This window comes from Arvicanthis niloticus, chromosome 26, assembly GCF_011762505.2.
Source record: "Arvicanthis niloticus isolate mArvNil1 chromosome 26, mArvNil1.pat.X, whole genome shotgun sequence".
Lineage (NCBI taxonomy): Eukaryota > Metazoa > Chordata > Mammalia > Rodentia > Muridae > Arvicanthis > Arvicanthis niloticus.
Window position 1 is genome coordinate 10426089 of NC_133434.1, and position 13615 is coordinate 10439703.

A 13615-nucleotide genomic window follows, 5' to 3' on the forward strand; every position below is an offset into this window, starting at 1 on the left:
CAGCCATACCTGCTCCTTAGTTTCCTTTCTATACTCATATAAGTTCCAAGGAGGGAAAGAAAAATTTGTCTGTTCACGCATGCACGCACACACAAACACACACACAGAGGCAGACATATGTTGATAAAGCCAACAAAAGCAATAGTTCAGCAGCCACTCTTGGAGGCCCAGGATTAGCACTGTGTACCTAGGAACCGCTCCAGACACCAGTAAGTCAGGCAATTTACCGGTTGGCAGATTTTCTGTGGTCGAACCTGTCCTTGTTTGTCCAGAAAGCCTGCCTGACCAAGTACTCACTCTGATTACGCAAAGATCATACCATGAGAACTGTATTCTGTCACCAAGTCCCAGATTAGACTGAAAACAGGAGCCAGTGACCCATATGTGCTACAAGGACAGCAAAGGGCTCCATGGCCCAGTCTCCTTCAGTGCAGCCATCTTCCCAGAATGCAATGCTGCAAAGCCAGAGCCTCCTTACCCTCTTATTGTCTGCAGGGCTGTGGTAGAATTGGGAGATCACAGCTTCGGTGCTGTTTCCCACGCCGAAGTTCAGCTTCTCTGAAATCTTATTGAATGATTTTCCATAGTCATAAGACACATACACCTGGAACACACAGAAGGGGAGAAAGAACACATTGAAGTGCTGAACAGAATAGCCTCTACCTGCACCTCCACATGTGAGCTTCTGACTCCTGATCCTGAAAGAGCGTGGTCCCTCGGGGGGAGTCCCTAATATCACAAACTTCTGATGAGCATGACATGACCCACAAAGGAGAAGCAGGTGACTTCTATGACTGTCCTCAAAGATAGAGCAGGCCAGAGCAATAGAAAGCATGAGAATGCTATGGCCACCCCAGCTCCTGGACCACACAGTCCTCTCAGTTCAGAGGCTCCAGGATCAGTAGGCAAACACTGTCAATAGGGAATCCTCCTGCCGGGTGAAGTGTCCCAGTCCAGACGCAGACAGAATACACTCTGAGAGAGAACTGGATATTTGTTTCTGCATCTATTAACATGTCCCCAAAAAGTAATCGGGACAATTGAATTCTTCATACCTTCAGCCAGGAAGTTGGCATTCCATACCTGAAGAGAGATCTCCAGTGAGTGGAAACGGAGAAGGTGCTGAGTGGTAAAACATGCACAGAAGTTAAAATGCCAGCAGGCTGGAGGGGGAGGCTCAGGGTACAACGTTTGTCTAGAACACAGGGCCCTAGCACAAGTGTATACACATATGCGCCATCAGTAGCAGAACCCACGTGTTTTGTGACTCTAGAGCATGGGAGACCATAGCAGCAGCAGCAGCAGCAAGATCCTGGACCCTGCCAACAGACTTGCTTTTCCACTGCCTCCTGGCTTCTAATAACGCAGTAACCACAGAGACACAGCATCAGAACAACTGTCATCTGCACACTGTGCACAGTGACAAGGCTGATCCCATCACAGGAATAAGCTTGGGTCAGCTGCACAGCAACCCCACCTGGGGAGCCCCACTGCAAAGTCATTGCCCATTGAAGACCATGGGGTTTATGAGATCAGGGACTTGCCTAGGTAACAACAGAGGAAGTCAACAGGACAAGGAGCTGAAGAAATGATGCAGTGGCCAAGAGCACTTGCTGCTCCTCCAAAGGAACAGAGTTCAGTTCCCAGCACCCACATCAGAGAGCACATAACCAACCACTTGTAACTGCAGCTCTAGGGATCTAACGCCCTCTTCTGGCCTCCGTAAGTACCTGCACGTGGCAGAGGCATACACATAAATAAATAATAAAATAAATCTAAAAGAAAAAAATAGAAAAAAAAAAAAAAAAAAAAGAACCAGGAGAGAAGGATTCTGACCTGCTGAGGGATCTCAAAACTACTATTATCTCAGGTCATAAAGAATAAAATGGAAGCTGTAGGGTATTTGTAACCTAGACTTTACTGTCTGTGCAATATGAAATATTAATATAATCAAGGGGATGAAAAACAAACCTGACCAATGAATATCACAGTGTTATTTTTTTCAATTACTTATGGAAAAGGTAATTGAGGGAGGCATGAACGGGAAACAGCAGGCAATCTCCAAGGAGAGACGGGCTGGACTCAACCCAGAAACTATAGTGTCACCCCCACCCATGTGATTCAACTACAAATAAGCCTTGAGGGTTTAACAGGAGCCAAGTCCAGTGCTGGGTGCCAGACACACATACACACAAAAGACACAGTCATCAGACAAGGATGGGCCTGTAAACACGTGAATGTTTGCTTGTTAATGAAGTCAAGAACAGACAGTTAAGGACAGGAGGCTGTACTCTGGAGAAGGAGAACAAGGGGTCGTTGCCATTTAAAACACGTCAAGGTGAAAGGAGGCAGGGTGTCTCTGCCTCTAACTGGGTGTTTGCACAGGGCCAGCTAGCAGGTAGCTAGTTCACAGATGACCTGAGTTATCAGTAAAAGACCAGGTGGAATCTTTTTCATTCTGCTTGCCAAGAGTGGACATGGGCATCCCAGAAAGGTTGGGAAGCTGTACCATGCAAACTAGTGGCTTCTTAAAATAGAAAAGTAAGCAAGGCCCCTTCTGACTCCAATATCCTGTGACGTGATAATCCATGGTGAGAGGTGTAAATGGGGTCCTGTGTTTACATCAGAGGTTTTTAGTGTGTAATATCCCCTCCTACACATTTGGCCTCTGCCTCTGAATATCTTTGGGGTAGCTGGCATGCACAGCTCAGTCAACAAAGATTTGTGTAAGGCACAAATGTGATTATATACCAAAGAATGAGTAAATGAATGTGCAGAGTCAATGAACAAAGAGAGTGAACTGAATTAATTGGTGAGTCATGGAGAAAATGGTTCTCAGTCTCTGCCGTGGATTGGTTCCAGAGTCCCCATGGATACTGAAATCCGGTGACACACGAGTCTCTGAGATAAAATAGCATAGAACCTACGCAGGTTCTCCCACATACTTGAAACCATCATCGCTAAACAGCCTACCATAATTCAGATGATAGATATCTTATGTGAATAGATACTTGTTTGCACTGCATTGTTTTAACAATGACAAGGGAGGGGGAGGTGTCTGTTTGTGTTCAGAATGGATACAACCTTCTGCCCTCACAGTTTGAGCTCCCAATCAGAAGAATCACGGACGTAGAGAGCACAGACACAGACGACCTGCTGTTACTGTTTCCTTCTGAGATAATAAAAATCGAAGCTTCACGACTGCAAAGGACTAGCCCAGGGTCACACTGGTAGTAACTGGCACGGCTTGGCCAGTCTCTTGAGATTCCAAGCCTGCTTATCTTTTCTCTCAGCAAGTTACCCTCATGGAGATTGTCCCCTTCTACACACTAATATCAGGAAGTCTAGCTAGAAGGGAGAAGAGACCTACTCAGGCAGAACACATAGACTTCCTGAGATTTTTCAACAGCAGGACTGCCACAGGGCAGGTGGTGGTAAAATGTCTGCCTCATGACACCTGCAAACAGGACTGTCTCCTGAGTCCTACATTTAATAGAGGTTACGAGGAAGTTGACCCTACCCCCTGAAGCCTATCTCAGGCCACTCATCAACTTGCCTCGCCTTGTCCCGGTTGAACAATTCAAACAAACTATTTTTAGCTTGTCCTTGTAACTTCTTACCTTCTCTTTGGCAGACACAGAGTTTCCTCAGGGCTGAGGTACAGTTATCCCTCCACACTGATGGCACACAGAAGGCCTCTGAGGGTTGGGATAGCGCTAAGTCAGATGGTGGCTTTGCAGTTTCTGTACTGGACAAATTCTATCTGGGACTGCCTTCCGCTCAGGGCAGCACGATGCTGGTGTCTCACTGCCTGCTACCATCACCTGAGCAGACACCCTGAGCTCGCTGTCTGCTGCCTGTACAGTTTTGTTTTCTCTCAGATGTAGAGTTCTCCACAGATTAGTCCCTCTCTGACCTCAATATAACACTGTTTCTTAAAGAGGAAAAAAAAAAAAAAAAAAAAAAAAACATAAAATTGGAGGGTTACTAAACGTCCCCAAGGTCCCAAGTAGATCAGTTCCCCAAAGTCCCAAGTAGATGATCCTTTGAAGTGAATGAAGTTCCATGTAGTTCAAAATTATATAATAATAATGGAGGGGAGGAGGAGGGGAGACTGAAATGTCAGGAGGCATCCCCTCCCCTGGCACTGTCCCAAGCCTTTTATGGCACTACTACAGACGTAGGGAGCATAACAAATGCCCAGGCAAGACACTGGCCAAGACCATTTCTGAGTGAAGTCTGTGCCCAGCATGGCAGCTCACACCTATAACGCCAGAACCAGGGAGGGGAAGGTAAGAGAAAAGGATGACGCCAAGGCTAACCTGGCCTACATCGTAGGTCCCAGGCCAGCCTGGACTATAATGTGAGAGCAAGTCCCCAAGGAAAAAAGAAAAAAGAGAAAAACAAGTTGCCATAAATTTTAAAAATTAAAAAAGGAGTCTGGGTGGTAACTGCATTTCTAAGCAGCTCCCAGAAAACATTCATGCAGATGACCTACAGACCATATTTGATTACCGTTCTAGTTTGCTTTCCGTTGATGTGATCAAAGCATTGGCCAAGAGCAGCCCATTAGGGAAGAACAGGTCTCTTTGACCTACAGGTTACAGCTCACCATCCGGACAAGCCAAAGTGGGAATTCAAAGCAAGAACCTGGAGGGAGGAGCTGATGCAGGGGCTGCTTCCTGGCTGTCATGCTCCCCATGGCTTGCTTGGTATGCCTTTCATACAAGCCAGGACCCCTAGCCCAGGGTGGCTCCACCCACAGTGTTCTGGGTCCTCCCACATTAATTATTAATGAAGAAAATGCCCCCACAGAGTATCCCAACAGGCCAATCCGAGGCTGTTTTCTTCTCAGTTGAGGGTCCCTCTTGTCAAATGACTCTACCTTGTGTCAAGTTTAGAAAAAAACTAACCATCAAGGGCACCAACCTTTGGGAATAGGGGAGCTGTCTGCCTTTGTAGTACTGAGAATCAAACCCAGAACCTTTGTCCACCCAAGCAATTGTTTTACCAACCACCGCGCTGTAGCACTGGGCTGTACACACAGCCTCCTAACCAGAGCACTGAACCATGGGACAGACGTTTCTCTTTATAAGCTGATCGTCTCAAGTGTTTTGTTATTGCAACAATAAATAAATAAATAAATTGATAGACAGACAGACATAATGTAAATTACTTGGTTCAAAGTCAGATCATAAATGGCAGAGCCAGGATTGCAGCCCAAGCGTTCTGATTTCCAAGGCTCTCTTCTGTCCCATTAGCAAGGATGGGAGTTCTGCCACCTAGTTGGTCCAGACGGGAACCAATCACAATATCACACTGGTCCACAGACAGGAAGAATGGTTCTTATTATTCAAGGCATCTCCGTTGATTCTGGTGGATACTGTCCCTGGGTAGCATTTTTGGCCAATTACATTGCACCTGGGTACTCCCTTGTGTCTGCTGGTACTTGGTTGATTGTTATTTAAGGGGATGGGAGGTACTGTATTTGTTTTTGAGACAGGAACTTACTATGTAGCCCAGGTTAGGCTTCACCTCACAATCCCCTTGAGTGCTAGTCTCATCGCCTATTACGATGGCACACGAGTACTTTCTGAAAGGCATCATCAGAAAGCAAGAATAAAAAACTGGTCAGAGTCGGGATGAAGCCTATCCTGTGCTGCAGGTCTTGGGCTCTCATTGCAGGAACAGATCACCTTTGCAGGAAAGCATCCTCAGCTAATGATTACTGACAACAGGTGGTTTGGTTTGGCTTTGGCTTAAAAGCAAGCCATCTGCAATCCCAGTGCCCAGGCCCAGGCTTCTTTACATACAGAATACTCCTGGCCTCGGCCACTCTCTGCCCTTCAGGCAAGTCCTTACCCGCACACAAGCTCTGTCCCTGCAGATGGGGCCTCTCCGTGCTTCCAGTCCTCTTTAAGGAACACTGGATGTTCCCTTGCCAGCGCCACCGACTCGGCCTCTGAGTCACAGTTTATTTTTGCACTAACTTTTCACATCCGAACATCTCGGCTTTGGCAGCCAATTCTTTAATGCAGTTTGTCCACGGGCAGAGGAACACTCTGCCATCTCTATTTATTAACTCTGGACATCAAGTTTCCTTCCCATTTAATCTTCTCTCATATGCCATTGTAGAAAAATGACTTCAATAAGCTTTTCAAAAACACAGATAAACACTTCTACACAGTGAGAGCTGAGTTGCACAGGCTGATAATACTCGGGTGGTCAACACTCCTCGTTCACTCAAGACTGAGAGGGTCTGAGACGAGACCTTTCAGTGCTTGGCACAGAAAAATGGTGGTTTCTGGTGATTCTAAGTCAAATCCATGATAGGACCTCCATTTCTATGATGTTCCTCCTCATTCCCCCAGGGACATGTTGCGTGACCCATTGTGAATTCATTCATTGGGAATTCATTTGTGCCCTAAGCCCCTTTGCATCTCCAACAAAAAATATATTTTTTTAAAAAAAATGCTTAAATATGTTTGCCTACTTTGCAAAGACAAATATTTTGTGGAAAAGAGATTATCTTTCATGCATAAAATACCCCCGAAGGCTTCTCAACATAGAACAGCATAGAGCTGGTTTTGGTGCCTAAGAGAGACTCCTATTAAGAGGCACTACACTAAACATGTACACAGGTAACGACAGGGCATCCCCAGCCAGCAGGCATTCGTACACAGCTACCCATGTGTGACCGCAGCTACTGCTTGCAAACCTTGAACATATTTATTTAGAAATTCGTCTGTGGTTGCCCCCAAACAAGTCCAGCCTTGCTCAAGAGAAAAACACCCAGACTAGCCATTATCTGCTCCATGGCCCAGAATTCTCCCTAGGCCGTCTGCAGCTGATAGCTAACCCTTCTTCAAGCCACGCTAATCAACTCCACCGGAAATTATCCCGAGACTCCGTCTGAAGACACCCAACCCAGAGAGCAGAGAAACAGACAAGGAGCTCTCAGACACCTTGCTCAAATCACAAGTTCATCTTTAAACCAACAGTATCAGGGAGCCTCTGGCCAGAATGCTGTGAAATGGAAGGTCTATGGCATGTTCACCCTTGTGAAGAAGGTAGGCACCCATCCCAAGACAGATTGCCCACAGGAGAAACCTGGACTATAGACTCGGGATCCAAGTACCAGCTCTAACCCTAAATTTTTACTTGGCCTAGGTGGTACTTGTAAGAACTATACTTTAATCTGCCAACTGGTAAGACTTAGCAGTTTTACACACACACACACAAAAAAGACTTCTGGACTGGAGGTGACAGCTCAGTGGTGGAGAGGTTCCTTAACATGGGCCAGGCCCTAGAGAGTGAGACCCTGTAACAAAACAAACAAATAAAACAGATAGATAGGTAGGTAGGTGGGTGAGTGGGTGGATGGATGGATGGATGGATGGATGGATAGATAGATAGATAGATAGATAGATAGATAGATAGATAGATAGACAGACAGACAGATAAGTGATAGATATCAGTAGAGATGTTGTTAGATATATGGACAGACAGATGATAGATTAGATAGACAGACAGACAGACAGACAGAGAGATAATAGATGCCAATAGAGATATTGTTAGCTATATGGACAGATGATAGGTAGATAGATGGATAGATAGATAGATAGATAGATAGATAGATAGATAGATAGATAGACAGACAAATAAATGATAGATATCAATAGAGATGTTGTTAGATATATGGACAGACAGATGATAGATTAGATAGACAGACAGATAATAGATGCCAATAGAGATATTGTTAGCTATATGGACAGACAATAGATAGGTAGATAGATAGATAGATAAACAGATAGATATAATAGATAATAAACAGAAGATGGAGAGGTAGATAATACAAGATAGAGGACTGACAGACAGACCCATAGGAGATATATAGAGAGAGCATAGACATACACACAGACATAAAAACAGTTTAATTCAATCAGGAGCTGCTCCAAGTCTCTCAGCCCTGGAGTGCTTTTTGGCCCTTAGTGGCGCAATCAGTGCAGACCACCTGAGAGTTTTGGAGCTATCAAGGCAGACTTCCTGTAACGTCACAAAAGCCACCCTACACTGCACACATCTCCTTGGACACCCCCACCCTGTGTTCAGTACACGAGGGATGCACGAGTTACTTTCCGTATCTCTTCACTGACGTATGGTTCATACCATCCATCCCCTAACTGCCCACTATATTTTTCTGACATGACGACCTAGAAGATCAGAAGGGGCACGTCACTGACACCAGGAGGTCCCAGAGCCACACAGATACTTACATCACTGCTCTTGGGCCTTGCCAATGCCAGGCTGTCCCGGGCTAATGCCACGATCACGTTGCTTTTCTCTCCGGCCCAGTGCACCACCATCTGATTGTGGGAGTCATTCAGACTGACCTGAAAGAGACCAAAAGGAAATCAAGGCCCTTGGTGAGTGACAGCCACATATATTCCAAATCGAGACTCTTGATCCTCCTCTGTCACTCGGACTCTGAGATGGGAAGCCTGGGGTCAGGGCAGCTTCTTCTCACGCCCCTGCAAACTCTACCATTACTACCTTCCCCAAGAAGAAACAACAACCCCTTCTGCAATCAGTGACCCTGTGGCTTTAACCAGACTGCAGAAAACGTTCCTGGGATAGCACTGCCCAAGGGACTCGTTTGCTTCACTGCATCGTTGTTGACGTCAGTCCCCAGCTATGCTGATCTTTACTCTGTGTGTGTGTGTGATATGCACCTGTTAAAACTGTAAACTAAACACTAAAACTTCCTGTTTGTTAAAAAAATAAAATAAAATAAAATAAAAATTCTCCATAGGCTGGAAATCATGGGACGGAGAGGAACTAGCTAATTGAGGATGGGCAGTGTGCACGTACTGGAGAGCACACACACACACACACACACACACACACACACACACTTGAGTGTGCCATTGAGCATGTGTGGAGACCAGAGAACAGGACAACTTTCTTGGAGTCAGTCCTCTCCCTTCGACCATGTGGGGCCCAGGAATTGGATTTAGGTTATCTGTCTTGGCCACAAGCACCTTCCCCCACTGAGCCATCTCAGCCATCAGAAGGAAAACCAGATGTTCTACAGCACGGTAGGATGACTGTCACTGACAACAGTTTATTGTATTCAAAATGGAGAAGGTTTTAAATAAGCTCAATGCAAAGAAATGACTGGGGCGCCTGTCTGTCAGCTCCCTCACCAGTACCCGGATTTGCAATTAAATCTGGCCATTACATACACCCTGAAACAGCTTCACACAGTACCCCAGGAACACAGACCAGTGTGTGCCAATTAAAAGTAATTTAAAGTTTTGTTTTGTTTTTAAATTCACAGGCCAAAAGGTCACATACTTTTTTTTTTTTTTTTTTGGTTTTTCGAGACAGGGTTTCTCTGTGTAGCCCTGGCTGTCCTGGAACTCACTCTGTAGACCAGGCTGGCCTCGAACTCAGAAATCCGCCTGCCTCTGCCTCCCAAGTGCTGGGATTAAAGGTGTGCGCCACCACCGCCTGGCTGTCACATACTTTTTGAACTTCATTCTAACCCAGTGTTTCAGGATGCGGGGAGGAGCAGACAGATAGACGGACATCACTGCTCCACTTTAGCTAGGCATGAGAGATGAAAGGAAGGCTTCCTTACTCAGTCTCTCTACCTTTTGTTCTTTGAGACAGGGTCTCATTAGGTAACCTTAGTGATCATGATCCTCCTGCCTCAGCCTCGGGGCTAACAATGTGTCACTTACTTTTTTAATGTCTCGAATGAGGGAAACCTTTCTCAGATCTGAACAGAGGCAGCCTTTAGATTACTGATAACAGAAGTCCCCAGACTTTCAATTTTGTAAACCGGCAAAATAAAAACAGAACACATAAGCCAAGCTAGGACTGGGTAGCCATTGCTGTTGTACCTGGTGAGGATGTGGATTAACCACCATGTTGCAGCTTGACCACCTACTCTCTTGGTCTACATTCTGAAGACACCACAGAGACTCTTGCTCAGACTGATACAGCAAGGTGCCCCTGGAACACAGTTCTAGACATAAGACTTTAAGAGTTGATTCTTAGGACCACTATACCCTGGACCACACAGAGTCCTGATTTCATTCTCCATCCACAGGAGGCATCTCAGGATCCTAACGGCCCAGATGCAAGGAGAGAAACAGGGTAGAAAGAGCCTGGGTTCCTGATTGATGGACAGGCCTGCCACTCATCAGGAGCACTCCCTCTGAACTGATCAGAATTGAGAGCTATATTGAGGCTAGAAAACTTTCGGGGTTTGTCTGTTGAAACTGAGGAAGAACAAAAAGGGGATGAAAGAGCCATTCATTCCTTCAGCTCTTGCCTCATGGAAAACTAGCTGTGTGGCCTTTTCTCCTTTCGATATTGTGCCTGTGGCTGTACCGATCTGAATAAACACACATGTTCTCGCCTTAGTTCACCATGCACTGACAGACATCAGCTCCAAGACTCACTTCCCAGAACACTGGAGCTCTACTCAATCTGTGGGGACACCCACCGACATGCTCCAGGTGCATCACTGAGAAGCACGACAAGGCCTCCCCAAACCCAGAGCTCCTGCAGAGTAGTCTGAGATAAGCCTAGTCTGCTGTCAGCCTCCTGAGTCATCTCAAAACCACAGGCTTGGAGGTGGAGCGTAAGGGACTCAGTTCCTGCCTCTGAAGGCAGGAGAGCTCACCTGCCTGGGCCAGCCAGCGCCCGCTCTAGTTCAAGTTGGGTGAGCTCACTCACACTTCTCCCTGCAGAGCTCTAGCAGAAAACTCACCCCTCTCCACAGCTCCACCCTCTTCCTTTCCCTTCCTCCTCCACCCTGTGTTTCCCCACCCACTCCGTGGGGGTGCTCTCAGATGTCACAAGGGAGAAGAAAAACACCTGGGCCACAAACTTGGCAGCCAGCCCCACCAAGGAGCTAACTAATCTGCAACGGCCTTGCTTTGGGTTTTAGGCACCTGTGTCTAATTTGATCCAAGAACCAAACGTTTAAAACTACCTGAAGAGAGACCGCTTCAAATGAAAATGAAAAGACACTCGAGATATATATATATATATATATATATATATATATATATATATATATATGTCATTCTGAACTGTATTTCTCATACCCAGTTGATAAGTCCAGGCAAGCACCAACAGAAATGTGCAAATCAAAAACAAGAAATAAATTTTTATTTAACTCAAAAAAAAAAAAACCCACAGCTAAGGGACTCCCCCACCTGCTGGCTCCAAGGTGTCCAACAACTCAAACTTTTCTGTAACTTTCTCTTCCTTTCCCCTCCCTTCCAACCTAGGCTTCCAGGAAGAAACTGGAAATACTGCTGGATCAGAAGCCCACAAGCACAGACACCTCAGACACTCAGGCTAAAATCGTCTCCCCTACAAAGCCATCTGCACCCTAGGAACCAGGAACAAACAAGACACCTATGTAAATGGCACTTGGAAAGGGGGTTAGGAACCACGGAGAATCACCCGAGGTTCACAGGAGGTCTAAGCTGAAAAGACCCACCAGTATTCAACCTGGCCATCCTCAAAAACAGGGGTGAAGCCCTCCCTCTGGCAGGTTAATAATCAGAGGACACTTTGAACAGGCTACAAAGTGTTACAGGATCAGAGTGGGGAAGAGGTCTGACAACACTTGCTGGGGGTCTTTGTAGCAGAGGACATAGGTTTTGTTAACTGATCCCTAAGGGGTGAGGGATGAAATGGGTACAAAAGAGAGGCATCAAAATATTCCAGGGCGTTCTTATAAAGAGAGAGCCTCTGAGGGGCAAGCTCGGTGGAACACTTTTTTTTTTTAAATCCCTTTCAATCTGATGTCCCCTTTATTCCTAAGAGAAGACTGGAAAAGGGCAGCCCAGCGAAGGGAAAGAGAAGGCTCCCTGGCAAGCAAAGGCTTGTCCAAGGGTCACCAGGCACTCACACAAACAGTTCAGTTCCTTGCCTTGGCAGAGACGTTGTGGAGCATATCCAGTCATGAGAATAACTCCCTGGTGAGTCACCACTAATCTTCAAGGCAGCCCAGGTGCCCATCCCCCACCCCACCACTACCACCAAAGCACAGAACCCAAATCAGTAGCAGGAATCGATGCACTCCAAGGACAGGCAAGCGAGCCAGGAGAGGGAGGTCAGCAAGCCATAAATTTTATTAAGGTCACAACATGCAGTCTATTTTCCTCCTGTCCACAGCCTTACTACAGGAAAAGGCAGGATGCAGTCCCCAGAGGACTGTGACCAAGAAGCCAACAGCCCCCAGGGCAGCCCACAACATCAAGAATGCACAGATTCCTGTGGCTGTATCCCCTAGGTGATTTCTAGTGTGTTTGGGTCCTCTGCTGGACTCCGTTGCCAGCTCTCCCCATCACCTGCCCTCTACAGCAGCTGCAGGCTTGCAGACTTGGTTCCACCAGCCTCTCCCACTCAGTTTCACAGGCTGATCTAGGAGACACTGGCCTGCCAGTGGGTGGGAGAAGGTGGGAGTGTGACTTTCCCAGGAACATAACCTTGATGTGTAGTCAGTCATAACCATCACCCGGGGGTGTGAACAACCTTCTTTCTCTCTTGTCTCTGGCTCACAGGGCATAGCTGGAGCCTGGTAAATGAGATGCAATTAATTGGGACTGTAAAGGCAGCAAGGGAGGGGCTGAGTGCCTCTGCTGGGGACCAGAGAGGGAGGAAAGATATGATTGCATGCCACAGGGATCTCTGAGGAAAACTCCATCTTAGATGACGACAAACTAAATCTATAGGCCTGTCAGACCTCTGCTAGGCTCATAGGCAAAATTAAGAGAGCCCCAAGTAGCCACCTGGTCTAAGATGAAAGCCCTGGAGGTAACTCAGTCAGGATCAGACATCCAGAGGTTACTCACTCTAGTATCAAACCCAGAGGCCACCTGGTCCAAAACCAAAACCCTAGAAGCCATGAGGCCCAGGATTCAGTATCCCAGAATTCACCTGGTTAAAAAAAGAGACCTAGAGATGCACTGTTCAGATGCCCTGTACGTTCCATCCATAGGTACTTACTCAGAAGCTCTCGGAAGGTAACCCACGCACGAGCATTGGGAAAACACATAAAAGCCTCTAGCTCATTTGGGAGATGATGAATCCGGTTTGTTCTCTTGCTTCCCGGTAGTGAGAAGCGAAGAAAACAGTGTTAGTGGGTCTAAACAGTGTTAGTGGGTCGAGGAGAAATCAGCAGGGTCTTTGATGGGGGAGCTGGGGAGAGAGCTGTCTTTTGGAATCTGGCATGGTTGTTAATGAAGGCTCCATGCGAAGCTAATCCATTCCTTTAATACAATGTGCCAGGCACAGAAGGTCACACGCTGCATGACTCAGTTTATAGAAAATATCCCGGGCAGGGAAGTCCACAAGGACAGAAGGCAGATGACTGGCTGCCAGGAGGCTGAGGAAGAGGAGAGGAGGGAATAACTGATTTTCTTTGGGACTCAGAGAACGTCATGGACCTAGACAGAGATAACACATACACAATGCAAGGACCATCCAAATGCCACTGGATTGGCAATGGCTGTTATGTAAATGCCACCTCATTTTAAAACCATTTCTCTGACCTGGATAGAACACTACACTTCTCAAGTGCAGA

At 46.5% G+C, this 13615-nt stretch overlaps 1 protein-coding gene across 3 annotated transcripts in view; it reads right to left on the reverse strand.

The window, feature by feature from the left end:
• The window catches only part of Sorl1 (sortilin related receptor 1), a 162709-nt gene that overhangs the window by 128506 nt on the left and 20588 nt on the right, over positions 1-13615 (reverse strand). For all 3 annotated transcript variants that reach the window (XM_076924791.1, XM_076924793.1, XM_076924790.1), the window contains exons 2-3: positions 8277-8393; positions 479-604 (exon numbers count right to left, since the gene is read on the reverse strand). In XM_076924791.1, the coding sequence (XP_076780906.1) occupies positions 479-604; positions 8277-8366 (216 nt within the window). In that variant the 5' untranslated portion in view covers positions 8367-8393. The remainder of the gene's footprint in view (positions 1-478; positions 605-8276; positions 8394-13615) is intronic.